At 39.1% G+C, this 22,972-nt stretch overlaps 4 protein-coding genes across 10 annotated transcripts in view; 2 read left to right on the top strand and 2 right to left on the bottom strand.

Annotated features, from left to right (window-relative positions):
* LOC134811538 (semaphorin-5B-like) overlaps positions 1 to 22,972 on the bottom strand; it is a 129,145-nt gene that overhangs the window by 51,151 nt on the left and 55,022 nt on the right. The gene's annotated exons all lie outside the window — the stretch shown is intronic.
* LOC134812047 (fas apoptotic inhibitory molecule 1-like) lies at positions 1,472 to 8,133 on the top strand. The gene is made up of 5 exons (XM_063819234.1): positions 1,472 to 1,563; positions 1,790 to 1,942; positions 2,597 to 2,715; positions 7,181 to 7,230; positions 7,470 to 8,133. Exons 1-5 carry the CDS (start codon positions 1,487 to 1,489, stop codon positions 7,626 to 7,628), a joined length of 558 nt encoding a protein of 185 aa, XP_063675304.1. The 5' UTR covers positions 1,472 to 1,486; the 3' UTR covers positions 7,629 to 8,133.
* On the top strand, positions 3,583 to 5,837 carry LOC134812046 (protein mono-ADP-ribosyltransferase PARP12-like). The gene has a single exon (XM_063819233.1). It carries the CDS (start codon positions 3,754 to 3,756, stop codon positions 5,611 to 5,613), a length of 1,860 nt encoding a protein of 619 aa, XP_063675303.1. The 5' UTR covers positions 3,583 to 3,753; the 3' UTR covers positions 5,614 to 5,837.
* The window catches only part of LOC134812045 (semaphorin-1A-like), a 32,114-nt gene continuing 17,321 nt past the window's right edge, over positions 8,180 to 22,972 (bottom strand). Inside the window, exons 3-17 of the mRNA XM_063819232.1 lie at positions 21,042 to 21,099; positions 17,472 to 17,627; positions 17,230 to 17,323; positions 14,824 to 14,958; positions 13,904 to 13,986; positions 13,551 to 13,701; positions 13,121 to 13,437; positions 12,854 to 12,997; positions 12,460 to 12,720; positions 12,055 to 12,324; positions 11,339 to 11,428; positions 10,921 to 11,080; positions 10,590 to 10,744; positions 9,931 to 10,095; positions 8,180 to 9,775 (exon numbers count right to left, since the gene is read on the bottom strand). Of these exons, the coding sequence (XP_063675302.1) occupies positions 10,030 to 10,095; positions 10,590 to 10,744; positions 10,921 to 11,080; positions 11,339 to 11,428; positions 12,055 to 12,324; positions 12,460 to 12,720; positions 12,854 to 12,997; positions 13,121 to 13,437; positions 13,551 to 13,701; positions 13,904 to 13,986; positions 14,824 to 14,958; positions 17,230 to 17,323; positions 17,472 to 17,627; positions 21,042 to 21,099 (2,140 nt within the window). The 3' untranslated portion in view covers positions 8,180 to 9,775; positions 9,931 to 10,029. The remainder of the gene's footprint in view (positions 9,776 to 9,930; positions 10,096 to 10,589; positions 10,745 to 10,920; positions 11,081 to 11,338; positions 11,429 to 12,054; positions 12,325 to 12,459; positions 12,721 to 12,853; positions 12,998 to 13,120; positions 13,438 to 13,550; positions 13,702 to 13,903; positions 13,987 to 14,823; positions 14,959 to 17,229; positions 17,324 to 17,471; positions 17,628 to 21,041; positions 21,100 to 22,972) is intronic.

Raw genomic sequence — 22,972 nt, 5'->3', positions numbered from 1 at the left:
AAATGTTTGTATGTCACCTTAACTGACTAATTGCTTTCTAGGCAAAAAGTTCATACAATCTGTCAAATTTGTGTTCAGAAAATTTCATATTTGAAAATGGGACAGGATTTTGAAAATACAACTTTTCGTTTTGTTAAGCTTTCTACTGTGGGCACCTCAATCGTGTCACATGGCATCTATAGTTGTGGGTGAAAAAGTCAGTCAAAACTGTAAAATTTCGGTCCTGGAAATTTCATCTTCAAAAACTGAAAATGGGACAGAGATTGGGACAATATGATTTTGCAATTTTATTCGGGATTTTGACTCCCAGTACCTCAATTTGGTTTCATACCATCATCAATTAACTGACTAATTGGTTTCTGGACAAAAAATTAATCCAATCTGTCAAATTTGTGTTCAGAAAATTTCATATTTGAAAATGGGACAGGATTTTGAAAATACAACTTTTCGTTTTGTTAAGCTTTCTACTGTGAGCTTCCTCCGACCAAAATAAAACTTCCAGCACCTCAATCGTGTCATATCGCATCTAAAGTTGACTTGCTAATTGGTTGTGGGTGAAAAGTCAGTCAAAACTGTAAAATTTCGGTCGTGGAATTTTCATCTTCAAAAACTGAAAATGGGACAGAGATTGGGACAATATGATTTTGCAATTTTATTCGGGATTTTGACTCCCAGTACCTCAATTTGGTTTCATACCATCATCAATTAACTGACTAATTGGTTTCTGGGCAAAAAGTTCATCCAATCTGTCAAATTTGTGTTCAGAAAATTTCATATTTGAAAATGGGACAGGATTTTGAAAATACAACTTTTCGTTTTGTTAAGCTTTCTACTGTGAGCTTCCTCCGACCAAAATAAAACTTCCAGCACCTCAATCGTGTCATATCGCATCTAAAGTTGACTTGCTAATTGGTTGTGGGTGAAAAGTCAGTCAAAACTGTAAAATTTCGGTCGTGGAATTTTCATCTTCAAAAACTGAAAATGGGACAGAGATTGGGACAATATGATTTTGCAATTTTATTCGGGATTTTGACTCCCAGTACCTCGATTTGGTTTCATACCATCATCAATTAACTGACTAATTGGTTTCTGGGCAAAAAGTTCATCCAATCTGTCAAATTTGTGTTCAGAAAATTTCATATTTGAAAATGGGACAGGATTTTGAAAATACAACTTTTCGTTTTGGTAAGCTATCTTCTGTGGGCTTCCTCCGACCAAAATAAAACTTCCAGCAACTCAATCGTGTCATATGGCATCTATAGTTGACTTACTAGTTAGTTGTGGGTGCAAAAATCAGTCAAAACTGTAAAATTTTGGTCCTGGAAATTTCATAGATTCAAAAACTGAAAATGGGACAGAGATTGGGACAATATGATTTTGCGATTCTATTCGGGATTTTGACTCCCAGTACCTTATTTTGGTTTCATATCATCATCATTTAAAGCTGTCTTCATCTGAAAAATCCATCTCAGTTTTCTTGTTAGATATGTCAAATGACTTAGAAAGTTATGATGATGTAGCGCAGTGGGATCTCAACTTACCCGATGGAAAACACTGTGTCAGGTGTGCACCCCCACATTCGGTCTTTACTCCTTTGAAATTTAACTTGAATTTGTAAAGACAGTTATATTTAAACTACATATTATACTACATTACAGATTGTTCCTCTCACTGACCAGAAGAACCAACCAATTGGCTAGAACTTCCGATAGCTAACTTCAATTATAGATTCTTTAATAAACGTTGAACTAATTAATTAATAATTAATAATTAACATTGAATTGCTTAGGTTTCAGCACGGTACAACCAGTGGCCGGAGAGTTATTTTAGTTGACGGTAAAGAAGTCCGGAACACAGGCTGGCAGTTTAAACTTGTTGGCAAGGAGTCTTTCTTGATAGGGAAATACAAAGCTTGTGTCATTATCGAAGCAAATGGTCTTAAGTAAGTGCCATAATGAATCAATTCCGTTCGGTGCGGCTTTGGGTATCGGTATTTTCAATTTTTTTTTGTCTAGTGGTATGAAAATGTGGTATGAAAATGGATTCTTGACGCTAGATTCAATTATTAAATAGTTAATCCTGTTGTATTGATTTTTATTATATAATTCTCAGGTCCCTTCATGGGGACTATGAAGGAAGTTTCAAACAATCTTAGTGAGTTTAATTCTGTCCTTCCTGTGGGCAACAAATGGTGATCGAATTTCCTCTTTGTATTATGGTGGAATACCATGAAATTTCGTGGATGGCGTTTCAACTGTAGTATTTGTCCAATAATCAACACGAATACTTGTCTATAATTATAAACACAAACCAGCTCTGCTGCTGATTTGCATGGGGTGTGCTGATCTAGGTGTGCTTCGAGTTATGTTCATAATATTTCACATTGATTATGTAAATAAATAACTGTCAAATTATGAGTTGCACACCGACTAAGCGTTTTATCCAAGTTATTTTCGTTTTTGCAAAACTTAAATGAGCTGACCAACAAAGTTAGTTGAACATCACGAAGAAATAAGAATTGCCATGTAGCTTTAACAAAATTAGTATCCCCTTGAATGTTAAATATATTCTATTAATCATACTAAATTCCCCTTAGTTACACCTACATACTGGAGGTGGATGGGAAGAGTTTGAAGAGATTTGTTGAAAACAGGAAGAAAGTATGTAGAACGTGGATACCACGAGTAGGAGGAAACCCTCACAGAGTCGTCCTCGGTTCGTTATAATTTAATCTGTGTTTTATTAATCTGTTAATTTATCTACAAGTTATCTGATTAATGTAATCTAACAGACAAAATATTATATTACCATTTAGAGTCATGAGCATGATTGGATGAAGACGAATGAAAAATATTAATTGAAATCATGCGAACAAAATTTGAACACAAATTGAAATATTACACCAAAAAAAACACCCAGCTAATTTCATTCCCAAAACTCATGCTTCAAAGTCATCCGTGCCGGTCAATGCTCAATTCGATTTTGGTCTTTAAACTTTGAAAAAATGAACGTTTCGCAACAATGTTAACACCCCATATTCATATTTAGAATGCTTATTCCGAATGTTATTGTTCGCACTTAAAATTTGTAAAATTAACAGTTGAAATTCGAGAAATTAGTTGCATGGGGTATATTATGTTTCATTCAGTTCGGAACATAATTTATGCAGGCATGCTATGATGCTCGGCTCTTTACATACTCTTGGTCTAGTAGCAGTGTCCTAATTGTCAGCTCTTAGTAAATATGCCGGCCCCCTCGAGTTTCTCCGTTACAGTGTGCCCATGGCAACAGATTCACTAATTTGCCCAAGAATTGCGTACTTTACGGTACTACATATTACATTGCAGTCCAGTTTGTATGCCCCTATTTGGTTCCGATTTAGTAATTATTCAATATTATGCATGTCTCGTTTATCGTTTTTTCAATTCTGTGGAATAGTCCATTACTCGCAATATTGTGCATGCCAATGGATCAACATGGTTCACGAAATTATCACAATGTTAAATAATCACGATTATGAAGCAGACTATTGCACCTAACATTGGTGTGATGGCGGGTGGCAAGCACGGATTCTATAGTCACGAAGGAATTGCAAACATGTTCTTTTTCGATTCATCTTGCAAGCTGCCGTAGCGATACATTGTCTCTTTGTGAATTATAGTCGTGTATTAACGCGTGTATCTTCTTTATCGTCCACTTTAATTTGTTAAACCAAGAAACCAGGAAGTTTGTTAGGAGAACCTCGGTTAGAACATGGCTGAAGAAGTGGAATTAGATCTGTTGGTCAGCCTGCTGGATGTTGGTGGAAAACAGCATGTTTTACAACTCTTCAACCGGGTGTACGGACAAAACAAACAGTACTTCAAACTTGTAGCTGGTGCAGGAGGTCCACTGCTCTTTGTTGACAATCACTGCTCTCTTATCAAGCGAGGAAAGGAGAACAGGATTGTTATCTCGGTACCCTTCATGGTGTGCCGTGATGAGGACTGTAAGTGTGGCGCGTTCCACGTGTGTACACACTGGCCTAGCAAGATCAGCACGTGCAAGACGTGTAGACAGAACATCAGTAAAAACCCGGACAATGCTGTCATTTACAAGAAATATCCTTTGTTGCAGAAACTCAGTCCCATACTTCTGAAACGTCTCCTGAAATACACAAAGTTCATTATCCGGCCGGAAACTCCGATCTTGTTCGAGAAGTGCACCCCGGATCAGTTGAGATTTCCGCAGGTTTGTGAATATTACAACAGTGACACAGGATGTCTTGGACCTTGTCTCTTTTTCCATCTGTGCAAGAAGTTCGCATCTGGACACTGTAAGAATTTTGATGCCTCCTGTTCCCACTCCCATGATATGAATTCCAAGCATAATCGGAAGATAGTCGATACTTGTGGGGGCCTACGCATGGACTCAAAAGCCCTCCTTCAAGTTATCAACTCTCAGACTTCAGTGACAGCCATTGCTATGAACATGCTGCAAAATGACACGAAAATACACAACCACGATTGTGAGATTTGTGTGTGGAACTTGGTGGGAAAGTGTGGTAAAAGTGACTCGTGTCCATTTCACCACATAAACTTGCCGTTCTGGTGGCAATACATGACAGAAGATGCTACTTGGGACAACTGGGACAGGGATAGTGTCCTGATCCTGGAGAAAGCTTACTGTAATCCTATTATTAGGACAGTGGAGATCAAGATTAATGGCAGTATTGCTATCATAGACTTCCCTACTATGACTATGATGGATGGAGATTTCCGGATACGGCGTATGTCCACGGGTCCAGTACATGGAGGACGACACCTGGGCTCCCTGGCAACTGCCTACCACTGGCACTGGGAGGAGATGGATAACGTGTGGCATGAGTTCCCGTCCTGTGTAACTCAAGGTAAACACACTCCTCAACTTGAGTTGCCAAGTCACGTGATAGAGACAGCCTATCTTAACGGGAGTGAGAAACAGCATTTCAAGATATCAGACTCTGATTTTGTGCTATTGTTCGGGGGGATGCAGATGAAGGAGGATAATTGCAGAAACATCAGGAAGATTTGCAGGAGACCCATACACCGCTCTGTACCGAGATGTGCGGGAATTGTGACAGGCAAGGAGGATCCAGATCACGAATACCACACTTGTGTCAGGGAGGCCACTAAAGATGAGCAGGAGTTTGTCATGTCATGTCTAAAATCAGATGAAAATCCAACGAAGATCCAATCTGTGTCCTCTAACTTGTTAGATAAACAGTTCTCAAAAAGGCTGAAAGAAAACAAAACCCTACACTTGTTCCACCCTGCTGTGGGGACCGACCTCACGGCTGTAGCCCAACATGGTCTCCTCCTGAACGACACACCTCCTCTTATGAAGAAGTACGGAACTGGTCTCCACTTGGCACGTGACGAATCATACGCTCTCCACTTCTCGCAGTCACGTGATATCGTGCTGTGTGAGGTGGTGGTGGCGAATTACTGTAGAGGTAAACCAGGGGACACAAAGCCGCCCGTATCAGAGGATGGGAGTCCTTATCAGTCTTGTGTAAACAATGTAGCGGATCCTGAAGTGTTTGTTTTGTATGATGTTATGTGCGTTAGACCTAAATTCTGGGTCACTTTTTGATGAACGACTGATTATATAATGGAATCGGGGACGTGCTCGTAAGATTTTGAATCTTAAAAATAAGAAAATAGATTGAGGGTTAGGTACAATTTGAAGCTGAAATTAACTGAAGAATAATTCATGATTTTGTATTTTGTACAGAGCTAAAATCTCTCATGGTATAACTTTATTAATGTTTAATGAGTTTTGTCAAGCTGTGTCATTTGAAATCTTAAAAGCTCTTACATGCTAAATTTACTTTGTTGTCTTTTTTATTGCTGAATTTTGTATTGCTTGTCAAAACGGCAATTCACGTTCAATATCAGTCCAGTGTTGCTGAGGCTGTGCCCGAGACTTACTCTTGAAGTCAAATCAAATCAAAGATGTCAAAAAATTGAATTTTACTATGTTCGACGAAGAGCAAATTCTAAACAATAATTTATATTCTGTTTCGAAGAATATTCGTAATACCTTATAAATTAAGTATATACCAGGATGTATAATATGTAAAGTATTTACTACTTCCACTGAGGACCCCACGTTCTGTCACATTAAGAACCAATATTGGCTACCGGACAACTGAACCCAATTAAGACATTTAGATTAACCCTAACTCTAACCCTAACCCAAACCCTAACCCTGACCCTAACCCTAACCCCAACCCTAACCAATCAAGCTGATTGGTAAGTGGGAATTATGTTCAATTGGGTTCAGTTGTCGGCCACCCCCAAGATTGCGTTTCTAGGAGGTGGAGTAATTATATTGTTTATACACATGACATTGATTATTACCAATAATAAGCTTGCCTAAATCAAGCAAGTCCGAACTTTAGTTCGAGATATGCAAAAAGTTGACTGGAACCATCTCACTAAAATTTAACAAACAAAAAAGTGCTGAAATATCTGATCATACTCCCAACTAGCTCTAACAAGTCCGCTTGCAGTAACGGGTAATCAGCTGCTTATCAAGTATATGAGCTGCTGGCATGTGCAAATAGTTTCTCACCTCCCGCAAATACTTGGGGCCAATTTTATTAAACCGCACTAAAAAATATAGTCAAATTTTCTTAGCATCTGCTACTGCTCCAAGCCTCCAGACATCACAATTGACAATTCCGAACTTCAAAATTAATCTCGTGACGAGTCATGGTTAAAGTGTTGGAACAGGGCCAGGGAGCACAGTGTCAACGTCAGCCTCACTCGTTGCCCGTTGATTTTGTTATTAACATCGCCTTATCACTAATAATTCTCAGAATTCAATAACTAATTTCATAGCTCTCAGCTTGATTCGTTATCTCATGATATAGGTCGCTGGATGAAGAATATTCGCGCAGACTATGTCATGTGTTCTACTTGAAATTGAAAGCAAGTCTAGATGTGCCTAACGTGCTTATAAAAACTACTACTGTATATTGGCCTTCAAATTTACAACCTGTATTACAATCCAAAACTTTAAGGAAAATAACGCGGCGAAGTCTAATTTATAATAGAAAAAACGTTTTTCGGCAGTCAGTGTATTGCGCGCACAAGCGCGCACAGCGTCTGGAAATAAAATGTTATAGTTTTGTTTAAAATATCTAATATTTCAGAGAGAGACAGTCTTAATGTGTGGTTAGACGGACAAAAGCTCGATGCTATGGTGAGTCAACCTCTGCTTAACCAATGAAATCCTTTATTCCATATGAAGACATGGGCAAAGATTTGCAGTTACACCAACCAAACTCTTGTTTTATTAAATGATTGTTTTATCAACTTGCAACTTCGTATAATTAATATGTTTTATAAAAAGTGTGTTTGACAAAATATACCATGACTATTCTGTTATATTCCAGACATTTTATCCCATATCTAATATCTCATACATATATATCCTTCCAGGGTGAGTTTACTGAGAACGGAACAGAGACTCACTTTATGATCGATACCCAACCAGCGGTGATAAGAGCAGTAACATCAGGAAAAAGAAGAGAAGGTATTATTTACAGTCTTTTCATCGGGGACACTCAAGTTCCTGATGCTATGGAAGAGGCGTCTTGAAACAATATTAATTATCGTGAAATTTGTTAGGATTTCCACCAAACACGATCGATAATAAACGGTTTAATGTATTTTTGACTTTCTATGGGCTGCATGTGTGTAGGAAAAACAAATTTTATGCTGATAATATAACTTTATAATACAGGATTTGGTTTTTTTTCTTCAATTTAAGTAAGCTGGACCGTTTAGCTGGACCGCCAATTTAATTCCATTAATTTGAAGATTTCAATTGATGAAACTACGTAGACAACAGAAGTGGATGAGATAACATTTATTTGAAGATTGTCTAATATTTCTATTAGGACCTCGATCTTCTAGAAGATTTCTCGTTTCAATATGGCTAATTGAAAAGCAAGGCTTTATTTTCTTAATGTGTGCTGGAAAATTGCTAGACTTTTTGTTTATTGATATTCATCTGATTATCGTGTGATGGATATTGCCATTCCGAAATTGTTGATATTGAATACCAAAAATATAAATTATTGTTATGCTTTTCGTTCAAAAATTTCCATCGTTTCTATGTTTTTGGAATCAAGAAATAAAACTCAGAATTTGTAATTGTAAAAAAATAAATAATTTAACATTTTTGATTTTAACTATCATTAGGGACATGACGGGAAATGTGTATATTTACATATCAAGCAGTAAAAAAACAGAAAACATAAACGCTGTATGAGCAGATACAGAGTGAAACGAATAAAACAAAACGGTTAATTGTATAGCCTGTTGCTTAGTCTCATTCTGGCATTCCGAGCCTAAAAATATGTTCAACACCCACGTGTCCAAACAAAATGCAATATCAGTCAATTATGCAATGTGTTAGGACTTTATAAAACCTAAAGTATACCTAAATGATAAATCAAAAGACAGTTAATATGAATATAAACAAATAAATTTTAGGACTAAAGTTCAACTAAAACGTTAATAATTAGTGTGTAATGAATCAAGATTTAACTAAGAAATAAATACAATTGATGATAAATTTACTGGGTTAGTTTTAGGTCTACTAGGAAGTTCGTTTTCCATTTTATCTAGCAAGACCTTTTATAAACAATAAACAGGAGAGGTAAAAACTTTAATTTCGCCTCGTAACATCACAGCAACCTCATATATAAACAAATAAAATGATGATAGAGTCTTGAAATTATCAATACAATCAACACATCAAAATATCGATCATTAAATTCATCAAAATCGTAAAAACAGTCTTAAGATTCGCAGTCTTATTCTCTTTCCAGAGAAAAGTCAAGTTTGCTGCGCCTTTCTTGCGTCAATAACATGCTACTAGCTGACAACAACCACTGTCTAGCAATCTTCGCATTTTCCAGAACCGACAATCTCGAGATATGAAACAACAAAACATAACATGAACTGATGAACTATAATTGTCCTAAAGTGAGTCCCTCAGCCGACCTGCTCCTCACATATAGAAGTGGGAATAGCAGGCGGACTCCGGGATGGAGTCCGGGTGGGACGAGGAGGGATGGGGGGCCTTTCTAACGAGTCTAGGGGCGGCAAAACCAGTCTGTCACTAGTTGACATGTCGTCGGGCGAGCTGACCAATGTGTCACTTCCTGGTGTAGCTATTCTGTCACCAGCCGGTGACAGCACTCCTGGTAACCTCTGATCAGGGTGCAGGAGAATTTCCTCCGGCACCACAATTTCATCGTATACATGAGTTCTTGGTTGGTGCTGTCCTAGAGGGGAACCGTGCATTGGCAGCCTGCCCAACAAAGAGTTGTTTTCTAGTGGGTTAGACAGCATTGGTCTAGAGTTTGTAATGTTCATGGTGTTGGGTAGGTAGGCGGCTGAAGAGTAGATAGGGGTAGGAGTAGGTTGAGATTGAGATGTGTTCATATTGTTCGGGTTGTAAGGAAAGTAGTATCCTGGATTCCTACTCTTGATCATCCCTGTACCCACTCTTGCGTAGGGGAGCTCTTGGTTGAAGGAGATGGGTACCTGCTCAGTTGGAGAGGGTGGTTGTGGGGGAAACCCTCCTGGTTGAGCAGTCATATAGCTGTTCTGTAACGTAACGTTCTCGTAGAAGCTTCTAGGTTGTAGACTGTTCATGAGCTGTCGCTCCAGGAAGTACTGCTGGTAGGGCGGCGGTGGCATATTATCGCTACCAAGCGGGGCTGACATTATTGCTGAAAGGTTGGCGGTCGTCAGCTTGGCTCAATAATAGTTAAATTGATATTTTGTAAAATCAAAAGATTACATTTTCAAGGCAGATATTGTTTAAAATTTAGATTGAGGTACACAACTTCATAGCCCAAAATTGTCACCATGTCAAAACACTTACTGTGTGGGGGAAGCCATCTAGGAGTACTTGTTTCACTGTAACACTGTCTCATTGCGTCAATGCTGTTCAAAGAGTTATCTCTGAGAGATCCTATTGGGGTCATCCTAGGGTCAAGATACGTGCTGTATCCGGCAGTATCTCATCTCGCTGATCTAGCTGTTCGAACTGAAAGTAAATTCTGGGTTAAACAACCACGCCGTATGATAGACTTTCTAGATCCAAGTAAAATATCGTGTCTCCTCACATGTTATGGAATTGGTATTAGAAATACAGGTTTAGCAAGTACTCTACTTTTATTATCTCGTAAGTACGGAAGTAAAATTTTGCGATTAGTGAAAAATTTGGCCGTATCTAGATCAATGACCTGGTTAAGTATTTGACAGTCTTTGTTTTGGGTACTGGGTTTCACTGATCAAATTATTTGAGAGTCATGTACGGGAGTGGCTGATCTGGATGGGCTCCAAATTTCCGGGGGAAATCTAGCCGATAAATTACAGAGAACAAGTATTTGATTTCACTGTTTAGGGGTCACATCAGGGCCAAACACCGGACATGTAATCTGGCGGGAGTGCCATACCTCTGAACTCTTGACAAATTCTATCAGACTTTGAATTTTAAGAAAATCTTGGTGACTGAACATTTAGTGAACAATGCCTCACCTTTTTGGAGCTCTTGCGTCTGCAGTAGCAATGAGCAGTAATGATTGAGACGACAATGACGACTAGTACGACACTGACGGTACTGACGAGGGATATCATTGATTTGTTACTGTCACTGTTTCTCTGTACACTTGTGTCTCCTTTTGGGTTTCCCGCTGCAGGAAATAACTGTTAGTTCAATGGTAAAGACTTGGGGAGATGAGACTTGCGATCGCGATATTATGGATAATTGATATTTTCCATGGTTTATTTGTCTCAAAACAAGTGTATAAATAAGGTCTGCAGTATTGTCTAATCAAAAATCAGAAATATTAGAATTAATCTAATTTACCTATAATAATATCCAGCATGATAGGGTCACTCCAAGTCGTTCCAACTGAGTTCTTGGCACTGCACTGGTACTCTCCTTGGTCATCCTCTATTGCCCGAATTATCCGGAGCTCATTATCTGTACCAAGGTAGGCTCCCTCCGGCAGCATTTGATTGCCCATCTGTTGGAAAGAAATTTGTCAGAGATATTCGCGGTGTTTAATTCATTTTTTGATAAACTCCTGCCGTTCATGTATCTAAATTCTTCAAATTTTAGTTCTTAACGGAAACATTTTCGATGTGAAACAAAAGCATGCATCACCAATTACGACAATTGGTACGTGACGATCAGTAATCAATCAACAAATTGATCGGAGAATAAGTTAATGACATCACGGTTTGTATCAACAAATTTAAATAATATCTCGCTGCGTAAGTACCTTGTGCCACATGATGGTGGGTGTAGGTGAGCCCCCGACGTTGCAGGGTAGAGAGGCGTCCATTCCTTTCTCAATCTCCACTAGGTTATTCTGTAAGAAAGTCAGGGTTAGTAACCAATCACCAGGAAGTGTTAATCTAAATGGGCAGAGGAAATACAAATGTTACATTTCTTATCGTGGAGACGGTCATTTTGCACTTCACAGTGACGGTATGCCGTAAGTCGTGAGCGGGAAACTGGCGACCTAAAGACTGGAAGTTTAATAGATGAATTGCCCGTTATCACATATCAGTAACAATGGCTCATGTTCCGTGGGGGCGGTGAATATTTCCTAGGCAACTTTACAGCGTGACACTTCCACGAGCTTCCGGCCAGTTTCAAGCTGCCCCGATTTAGAGTTCAGGGTTGGATGGCAGTGTTAAATGGCAAATGGATATCCCTAATAACTCCAGCAATGCATTAACAATTAGTATGTGAGGACTTCTGACTCGATAACTTAAAATGTGAAATTTATCGGGCATTATTGTACGGTAATGTTAGTTACAGACACGAAATTTGATTATGGTCTTATCAAGTCCCATTCAAAAGAATGGCAGTGCCCACAGAAATACAAAATTCTTAAAAGGGGCCATTCAGACAGCATTCCACGTTTTAATTCTATATTTACGGCACAAAAAATATCAAGAAAAGTGTAAAAGTAAGACTTGGGAGACTTACGTTAGTCTCGACATCGTTGCTCATATAAAAGAATGGTGGGATGAGAACTGTGATGCAAGCTTTAGTGGACACGACCCCCGACACCCCTCTCAGCTCGCATATGTAACACCCGTTATCCGTCTGACTGGCGGAGGGTATGATCAGGGATCCGTTGAGGGGCATTCTGACATCATCGGACATAACTCCGGTCTCATTTATCCAGTAGCTGCCTTCGTTTGTAGTTGAGACACAGTCGAGGACCACGTGAGATTTGTGGGATACTGTGATGTTCTGAGGGGGGAGGGCATGTTAGTTATTCGGAGGAATCGGGTACCAACACGAGTAGTGAGCACTGAGTGACTGAGTGACTGAGAGTTCAATAAAAATTAAATCGAAGAGCAGCCCGAACAATTGAAATAAATTTACCGTAGGTTTGATTTTGAAGTCAGCAAGAGGGGAACACCGTTCAAAAGCTGATTGCCAAGAGCTTGACTTAGAGGCACACTGATCGGAACGAGTACAGGTGGATCGTAATGTGGGACTAACGCACCAGCCACAACCGGGAAACGCATTTGAGCAGCTTTGACACGTGGTGTGAACTGAACAATCAGTTTGTAGGGGCAGGAACGTTATCCAGTCGTTTGTTAACACGTACACATCCCCTGATTTGGGGCTGTCTCGGAATATCTGAAATGGTTTATTAATCAGATTCAGAGTTAAGATGAAACATGAGAGTTTTCACGATGCAAGACAAGGTATTTTGAAGCTGGTGGCCATGGTTTTTAAAACTGAACTTTGCAAAAAATATGTAGACTCTAACCTGTTTGATCTGGCCATTTCCAGCCTGGATTTGCTCGTGTTTTATGCTCTCCAGTTCACCGAATCTGTTGATATGAAATCCAACACGGACTACTTTGCCAGTCATTGATCCCGAGTGGAGAATCTTGTACTCTTTACCTTTTATCTGGGGGGATTATTTATTATCTATCCAGTAATAGCCCGTATATTTATTAGAGTGTCGTGCGAGAAAATATTCCTGATGAAAGTATAATTGATGAAAAAATATCAAAATTTAAACACAACTTACATTTGTGACAAAAAGATCGAGAGAATTGAGCTCATCCTGGTCATAATGAATAACTTGCTCGCTTTTCAGGGTCTCAGCCATCATTTGGAATCTAGTAGCTTGACTAGCAGTCCAGTTGGGGTCGCCTCCACAGCTGAAGGGAGCACCAGCCGGCATTTCATCTGCCCAGTAGCCTCTGTCAAAGAACTTGTACTTTCCGGTGAAGGCCTGTTTGATTTCAGCCATTTTGAAGAGACAGAATACGGAGCCAGTATCGATAATTGTGTTGGATCCAGAGAAAACAGTGTATAGATAATCGTCTTGGTAATAGGCCCCACCTGAAAATGAGTTCAAATTAATTTACAATTAATACTTCGTCATTCATTATCGCTAAAACTAATTGATGCCAAAAATTTAAAGAATCACCAAAATCACAGTTGCAAAAACTTACTGATTTTGTCGAACTGGTAGGGAGCTTGGCCGGTTTGTGAGTAAGAGCACTGTATCCTGAGTTTAGAATAAGTCAGAAACTTCTTGCTGAAGAATGGCGAGGTGTCTCCGGTATCGTCCTTACAGATTCTTGCAATTCTTGAATATACTCTCTGAAGGACACAGCTTAGTTAAAATATTTGCGTCGTTTGTTAATAGAGTAACGGAAGGTAGATTTGAAGACGTCAGTGATGGAATTAATAGCGCGTAAATACGGAAATGAACATGCATGATGCAATAAATGGAGTTACAATGCATAGCAAAGATAATTTTATCAGTTAAGAAAAGGATTGAAACTGCAAAAGTTCTCATTACCTCCGGAGAAATCTCTACAGCTGTTTCTTGAAATACGAAATAAACGTATTCGTCCAATTCAAACGAGTAAATAAACTTCGGTGCTGAAATAAATAAAAGAGTTAAGAGTTGTATAAAAAAGAAACAAGTCAAAATAGTCCGCAATTCCGCATGTGCGCGGCTCACTTTTGTGCTGCGAGCAGTTTTACTGAGTGTTTATGACAAGTTTGAGAGACATTTCATTAAGAAATATTGTACCGCGCGTGCTCTCTAAGTCCTGACATAAGGGCCTTGAAAAAGTCGCATATGTCGCAGGCTTTTTGTCGGGCCGCCTCAAAGAAAGTCATATTGCATTGAATTGATATTTGAAAGTGTAGCATTGTCAAAGGAAGAAACTGATAATAAACAATAGGTACTTTCTGTTAAGTATGGTTGAGTGATAACCGATAAATTATGACTGGTTAGAATCAGGAGGCATGTAACTGTAAAGTGTATGTGATTCCGTTATTACAACCATTTAAGCATGAAATATTGCATGTCTGAAATTTGACAAGTTGAAGGAATTTAGCGATTTGTCACTACATACATTCCCTTGAATTGCTCAATCGATCAGTACATACAATTTCCTGCTATCTGCAAATATTACACCACTACGCAATGCAACCTTCACAGAAACTACAGAGTGCACCTGGATAATTTCTAATTTCCGCCACCAATTCTAAAGTTGTATGGTATTTTTCGTCCTTCGATAAGTCATTCCGGTAGTCACTAATTTCCATTGACAGCTCAAGAATTGCAAGATTTCGTAATTTCCGTCACTAAAATCAATGCGTGATTGACTAGACATGGAGGCAATAACATTTAGCGTAACAATATTGTTGCTCTCCGAGCTGTTTAACGAACTGACATATTTAACTGGTTGAACTGTCAATAAAACTAACCATTGAGCCAAGTGTTGGATTCAGTTGGGGTGGTAGCCTTCATAGCATATGATCCAGGCATCATGTTAACAGACGCTATCACAAAGTCTTGTGTATTAGAGCCGAGTTCTGTTCCAACGTAAGCTGTGTAGTTAACTGAAAGGTAAATGGAGATTGGAGAAACATAGAAATGTGAAATATTTATTAGTTTGCTGTTCAATGTTAATATTAGAATATGTGAACAATTTTATTGCTGAAATTCTTTAAAAATCGTTTAAATTAATAACGGTTTAAATTCTGATGCCCTGGACGAATTTATTCAGCTGACACCTATCCCTCCATATTGAAATTAACATTAACATGTAGTCGTGAATTTAATGCAAGCTAAAGATTCCATTGCGAATAGACCGGATAACGGTATAATCGACAAAATTAGCTGTCCTATTTTCAGACCATGTTTGGTGATTGGCGTTGGGAGGGATGTGTGGTTAATGGTAGGTATCTATTTGTCATGCTGGACACCAGCACTATCACTCAACATACAGCTATACTCTATACTTGAGGTCAGAACTCAATCAACCATTGTTCACTCCAGTCTAAATTTAGAACACTGGAGCCGGATTCCCGCCTACCTAGCATGGACCGATAAAATGAGATTCCCAAAATACAAATAGTTACATTGTATCAATTCCGCTAAATTCCGCTAATCCTCCAACCGCACATAAACTAATATCGCGCCCAATGTCCTGATCGTTACACAATAGCTATGAACTAGACACAATCTTCAGAAGGATCGGAGTGCCAGACAGCAGTTTAGCAAGGAGCTACTGATGGCCCGTCTCCAGCTTGATTGAAGGCAGATCATTGGTCGACTCACACCACGTGACCTACAAGCTGCAAGCTGATTGGCCGTTGCTCCAACTCGCGTGGTATCCGTAGCACAAAGTGCACGACACTCCTCTGACTCATCACTGGAATGAGGCGGCAAATTCCCCTGTTCGATGTTAAACAACTCGCTACATTGTATCAATATTCTCTCTCCACGAAGTTTGTTTATGTTACAATGTAACTAAATCATAATATGACGGGATATGCTAAATATATGTGGGTAATATTAATGCGGGCCGACCTCACCGTCACAGCACACAGTGGTCACTGTTAAGGGCTAAGGGAGTTCAGGGGATGTGACTGGCGTCAGGTTGACGTGAAAGTAAATAGGGCACAGCCCCTTATCTGGCTAACCCACGGAAAACAGAAAGTTTAAAAAACTAATTCGCCCACACCTGCCGTGCTCTGAACTTCATATTGAAAGTCAGGGATAATGCTTGGTCAACTTACGCCTTGAATATATTCTAGTTATTATACTTCGTCACGCTTATTATGTGTAATTCGGTCTCGTTATCACTCAAATTGTGAGGCAGACTGTTTTAAGAGAAGTTCCTAAAATACTCCGTGAAGGGAAATAGAAGATATCAACTAAGTCAGTAATTATACGACTCATTTTAAACTTTAGTTTTAACACTACACTACTTGTCATCATGAAGGTATCGGTATTATTGAGAACGGGAATAACACACGTTTTCACGTGTGGAAACCCCGTTCATCCGCAAAAAACGCATTTTTTTCATTCTTGGGTAAAAATAGCATGTTATATCATAAATGTGCCCCAATCGAATCCATATCATAGCAGAATATATATTATCACGGAGTGAAAATAATTTATTCAAGATTACTGACGGAGTTTGGAGAAATTGATTAATACGAGTTGTCATTGTTTTAAATTATAAACTTAACCAACTCTCTCGCACAAGCTACTATACCTCACTCAACCACTATTAAGCACCTCAAACCACCTTAACAGCTTAGCTGGCAGCTGTTAAATCAAAGTACTGAGTCAGTACAGCTGCTGACTACATAATACCACTCTCTTTAAGTGGTTTTCTGATCCAACGCCTAAACCACCTGAGAGATCAGCCGATTTGTCTGCTTTCCGTGTCTAAATCACCACGTTTCCCACGAAAATACCGTAATTCCATCAAACCGCCTTCTTCCTCGCCTGATCTCTCTCTCTCTCTCTCTCTTAGGTTTGATAAATGCTTGTCTCCCCTGGATATAACAACTAACTGACTGTAAAACCTTGCTTAAGGTTTGTCAAGTAACCATTTACAACAGAATGCAGTCACTCTTAAACGGTTGTAGCAGAGCTTGGATTGGGTGATAGGGGTCACGTGATCAAGAAATTCAAGATAATAGAGCGAGAATTGGTGAATATTTGTAAAAATGAGTGGCGTGCTGGGATAAATAAACGAGTATGGAATAAGTATTAGAACAAAGAGTTCCAGGAGTGGAACAGAGGGTGAATCACGTGACACTTGAAGATATCACGTGATGTTTATTAAGTGTCACCTAACAAGTAACGGTAAATACCTTCTTTAAGTCGTAGATAAAGGAGGGAGGAGTAGGGGTTTGAGGAGATATAGTTTACTTTGGCTTCATTGGACTTGTACGATAACTCACTTTTCTGTAGACAGTGAAATTTGTTAAGAATCCTCAAACTTATACCAATGAGCCATGTTAATTGACACAAAAACTTAAATTTCTAAGTTGAAGAACTTGAAGAATTTTCCACCCCGAATGATTCCATAAAGATAAAAGTAGTATCCACGAACCAGTCTAGTGCCACAAGTAGGAGCAAAAGAGGAAGTTCCGCACACAAACAAGTTTGTATCACTAAGTTTAATAAGCATGGTGTAGTAGTTGTGACAGTCAATAGGTCTCTGCCCCATAGCTGCTATACAGTACTCGTAATCATCCGTCTCCACAATCTGAGGGTGTTTTTGGTTTATAAAATATCAGATTAGTAATTTAAATGAGTTAGTTGTTGAATTAAGTGCGTTAATACTGGTTAATACTGGTTAATACTGGTTAATACTGGTTAATACTGGTTAACGTGTTCCTGTTTAGAGTGCCCCTCAGGGCCTCAGGGGCATCGGAGTGTTTGGCGACAACAGGTGGAGCAAGTTTTTGTAGAGACTATGCGGGATAAGAATTTAGTTCCAAAACGTTAATATTCCTCATGAAGAGACGGCATGGTTTAGAAATTAGAGCACAACGAGAATGGTGATGGTAGGGCACATAGAGTTCACTAACTGGATTACTGTGGAAAGTAGTGACAGTGGCTCCATACTTCCTCGCCCTACTACCACATCAACTAATTTAATTTATCCTTACATGGAAAAAATTTTACCCTAACTTTGGTCAGGCCCTTCATAACCTCGCTTATAATTAATCTGTAAACTATAATATCACTAACCGGAACTCAAGGAGCGATTATTGGAGCGTAATTTAAAGATAACTTCCTTAAGGGCACCTTCCAGTTTAGCTTCAAAGAACATATTATATTATGGGCTAAACCCAGCATAATCTACAAAACCATGCACCGGAATATGATAAGAAGTCATTATGAAACATATTAAACTAGCAAACTTTTTACAAATGTGCATCAAATTTCATTTCCATTTCGTCTAGACCGGAGTGTATGGCGGTTAGTGGGTAATCTTTCTTTTCACGTACTTCCAAAACTTTCTACATATACATGATGATATGTACAAGAGAGAGAGAGAGAGAGTATGGAGAGGGTCCCCCGACATTAAAATTATTACTTCACAACTAACTCTCATCTTGATACATTATTTATTGTGAAGCATGCTAATTGCGGCGAATATTGGATGCGAGTCAAAGCAAGCGATCTTTTATCTGATCAAGCTCTGTCGAAGAGATGTGGCTTGCATCGTCACCATGACACCGGATCCAGAGCCTTTCCGGCACCTGGCCCCCAACCAACACAGAGTTGACCTTAGCGTCAGGGACGTGAGGAGGAGGACGAAACACCATTATCAGAGAAAGGAAAGCTGTCACGGAGTAATTACAGTAAATTGATAGTGCAAAGTACTGCAATGTGAATATGGTACTGACTTTTACCAGCCTCGTAAATAACTGATTTGATCTCTTGGTGGAGTGATTTGATTCAAGATGTAATATCCTGGAAACACCCCCTGGCCCCTATAATAATTAAGCTTGCAACTCCTACACCAAGTTTTCTGACTCGACAGTGACGTTAGAAATCTACTTGTGTGGTCACTGATCAGTTATGATAATGTGAAACTCTAAGAACACTTGGCAAGCATATATCTTTACACAGCAGGCCTGTCAATCACAGTTCTACTCCAGCAACTGAGCAACTAACAGTATCACACGCATTGATTGGGTTCCGAGATAACTGCAGTCTCGTCACACACCCACTAATTGGACAGATAACAGGCCTGACACACCAGGACTCTGAGCACTGCATGTCTGATTGGGTAGACCTTGTCTTTCACCACTTCGTTTCTACACACCGATAACCCTAGTAGCCGCTACTTGGCAGTTGGCATGGCACCTTAAAATAGTTCAAAACTATGTGCAATCTGATAAAACTAGGGTACAATTCCAGAGAATTTGTGACCGATGCCTTTTAGCCACAATACATTTTGTATCCGTGGAGTGTTTGATATTTCAATGAAAATCGAAATCATACAACAGAGAGGGAGTGTGATTAGACAAGAAGGAAAAAAGAGAGAATTAAACATACACCTTGGCGACTATCAGTTTGGCGACTGTTGTAAGAGTTCTGATGTTACAGTAGACATTGAACACACACTATCTCAGACCATAACACTATCTATTGAGTATCAGGTAAGCTACTTAACCATTCACATCACCAAATACTACTGCGAGGTGAGCTAAACTACCATTCACTACTATCATCCTGGCTACAATATCATTGGAAGCTTTTAGCGTCTCTGTAGGTAAAATCTTCCCTCAGTGTCGAAAAACGTGCAAGAAAATTCAGAGTAGAATCTCATTTTGACGTTTAGAACTTAAACCTCCATAATACGGTGTTTCATTATTTCAAAATACCGTGTATTTCTCACATTAGTCGAGGAAGTAGTCGAGGATTATAAAATAGTTCTGATTGATTTGGTTGCGTGGAAATTGCGTGGTGAAAATTGCAGTCTGAACCAGCAAACCATGGAGTGATATATCAGCATTCAGCAATTCAGATTCACATCTAGATTCATTATATTATCACGTTACCGCGGAGAGAGAGAGGCAATAAATAATGAATCTGACGCGGCCGAGCGAGTAGTGTTAATTTATCTATTTACTGTTAATTAATGATAACATTCGTCATCCAATCGGTCAAACTATTGGATTCCAAGGGCAAATTGGTGGCCCGAACCAATAGTAACCGTTCACAGAGTTACAATCATTGGCCGAATTTCTAGCAATAAAACTAACTTACCTTTGTGAATTTGGTGGCGGAACTAGCTCAAAGCAGGTGTCATTTGTGGAGCTAGATGTTATGTAATATGCGGCAGTGAAAGTATCCACTGATAGATGTAGTTTAATTAACCACCTGTTTCACACTGCTGTTCACACCTTCAAACATGACAGTGTCAAGAAGTATTTTGAGGAGAAATGTTGGAGAGAAAACTGTCACGTGACCAGTGTCACTGACGACATTATCGGTTTAACTTACACTTAGAGGGATATTTTTAACTGTGAAAGAGTTTTTTTCTAATTTTTCTATCGCTAACAGTTATTTTTACTGTTAAAACTACACGGAAAACTACCAAGGTCAGAAAGTAAGCCTTATCTATGTTTACGCAGATATGATCTAACATAAAAGGTATTCCCTATTTTGCGTGCTTCAGTTGGAGATATTTTGTCATCTTGTTTAACAGAGTGACCATTCCAACATAACTTATAACAGTTGTTATATTTACTGGGGGTTTTATATAGTCGGGAGCTGTACGAGATGCACCTTCAAAGGACGGATAGAATTCATCAATGAACTTGGGTAATGACATTGCTTCACATTGGATTAGATAAGAAGATACGCCCCAAATGCGCATCAAAACTCATCACGAAGTGAAAAGGATGAGTTTCACAGAAATTTCAGTTTAATGCAATCACGCTGTAAAGCAATGAAATTGATTGCGCAATAACCCGTTTAGAAGAAGACGAAAGTTTCTTGTCACCAATTTGCACAGAAACAATAACGTGTTGAATAAATAAAGATTGCGGATCTTTAGTTAAAAGAATGATACTGATTAGATAGGAAACTGCATTTTACTTCCCCCAATCTAACTCGTCCCCTCAAGTGCATGATCCTTTAGGTAAACAATTAGACTAACCTTGTCGTGATAGACATTATCGTTCATTCCTTTAAAATTCAGGTCATACAGTGCGTTCCTGGAAGTAAGTTAGTTTTAGGAAATTATAGATAGCAAATAAAAAACTTTGAAGTTTGATGACATGTCGACATGAGAGATAGAGTGCTTTTCGGGCAATGATGAAGTTTTTGAGTAATGATGAAGACCGCAGTATGTCGTAGTGGTGACAGTTTTAATGCACGTTTACAACTAGGTGTAGCTCAATTGAGTTTTTGCTGCCCAATTCACGATAGACGAATTTATTTTTAAACGACTGTGTGACAGACACGGGGGCACTTTTGTGGTTTCCATTTTATTACGTTGTTTGCGTGTAACACCGTTAAACAGCATATGATGTCAAGACTTATATTGGCAGCAAATTTTACAAATTGTGTTATTACTGTTCATATGATATATTAAATTTTTGAACATTTATTAAAACTAAAATTTCCCAGACGAATAAAACCAACCCGTAGTATGACTGAGACTCCAGACTTCAAGACTTTTACTAAAACCTGTACCTACTCGCCCCAACTCGTGATCACCTCAACTTTGTCCCCCAGGGCTATTTAGCAGCTAAACTTTATTGGTTTTAAAACGGTCCATACGGTCTAATTACACGGCTCTACTACCACTAAAAACCCCAAGAGCTCGGGGTACTCAGTACTTCAATAAACAGTTTTATTGGTCCAGAGATATTGTAAATAGGCGAGCATGCGATGTGGGCCCTGAAGCTACTCCCCGGCAACCACGTGCAGCCATGTTTATTGCAAAACACCGAGTATTCGGCACTATAACAGTAAATAACATCCCAGTCTGCTCCTGCCCGCACGCTCCACAAAGAATCTAGTGTCACGTGCCAGATCTACTGGTCACGTGACTTGGAAATTGTCACGTGGTCGATCGTGGAATCACTCAAATCAAAGAAAAGGGTGGATTTGTAGACATTTTGGACACGTTTCGCTAAAACGTGGAGTCTAAATGGCATCCTCTGCAATCTGGGGACTGAATTTATACCAGCCAACCGACATCAAAGACTTGTGCAGGACTGTTCGTATTGGAGAGAAATGGATGACATCGGTGTTGTGATGGCCACCTTGCCTTTACTTTGAGAATCATCCATTTAAAACGTCAAAGAGATGATTATGATAGAAATTTCTCATAGGAACCAAGACTATCACCTATTTACTGATTTTGCTCCACTCATATATTAAGATGCAACTCCCCATATTTGTATGCCGAATCGTGGAGCCATTTTTAATACTTTGTGACTACTCGATCATAAGAACTGTTATCCATGAGACTGGGAACAGACTCGAATCCAACCTTCCATCCTAGAAGTATTGATAAAGTGGGGCGTATAAAGATACGGGATACTTATCATGTCTATTATCCAGCTAGGCAGGAACTATGAGAATAAACACCTTACCGTGGAGTTACCTTGACCTGACTACGTTAATAACTTGATATGTGGGTTTCCTATCTGGTCCTAAATAGACCAAACTATCACAACAATTGATCTTTGTCCAGGGTTATTACGGTAGGGCACGCAGGAGTCCCTACCCACTTCACGGGACGAGTTTCCCAGTCACGTGGTGTAACTATTTGAAAGGTCATTGGGTGAAACTTGTCACGTGGTTTTAAGACGAGCTGGGATTGGTGTGATCCCTCTCATTATAAACAATGTCGAGTTATTCAAGTGCTTAACATTTTAATCAAGATTTTCTGAAGCCCGACAACAAGCCCCTGATTTTAGTAGGCTTGACAAATTAAATTGTTATTAGCATCTTGTAATACCCGCATTCGAGTAAAATTAAAATGATCTTGACTCTTGATTTGTCAAAAAGCTGACGATCTTAAGTATCCTGATCCCTAATTATAGACACACCTGATCAATGATTTTAGAACACACC

Source organism: Bolinopsis microptera, chromosome 2 (genome assembly GCF_026151205.1).
Source record: "Bolinopsis microptera isolate Bmic1 chromosome 2, MBARI_Bmic_1.0, whole genome shotgun sequence".
Taxonomy (NCBI): domain Eukaryota; kingdom Metazoa; phylum Ctenophora; class Tentaculata; order Lobata; family Bolinopsidae; genus Bolinopsis; species Bolinopsis microptera.
Note: the sequence above shows the minus strand (reverse complement) of the source record. Positions and strands in the feature narration are given on the sequence as shown.

Bases quoted from the DNA above. Each gene is read 5' to 3' on its own strand.
- LOC134812046 (XM_063819233.1), top strand. From the start codon at position 3,754: ATGGCTGAAGAAGTGGAATTAGATCTGTTGGTCAGCCTGCTGGATGTT.
- LOC134812047 (XM_063819234.1), top strand. From the start codon at position 1,487: ATGTCAAATGACTTAGAAAGTTATGATGATGTAGCGCAGTGGGATCTC. The intron at 1,564-1,789 runs GTGTGCACCCCC...TGAATTGCTTAG, and splicing joins GATGGAAAACACTGTGTCAG to GTTTCAGCACGGTACAACCA. The intron at 1,943-2,596 runs GTAAGTGCCATA...AATTCCCCTTAG, and splicing joins ATCGAAGCAAATGGTCTTAA to TTACACCTACATACTGGAGG.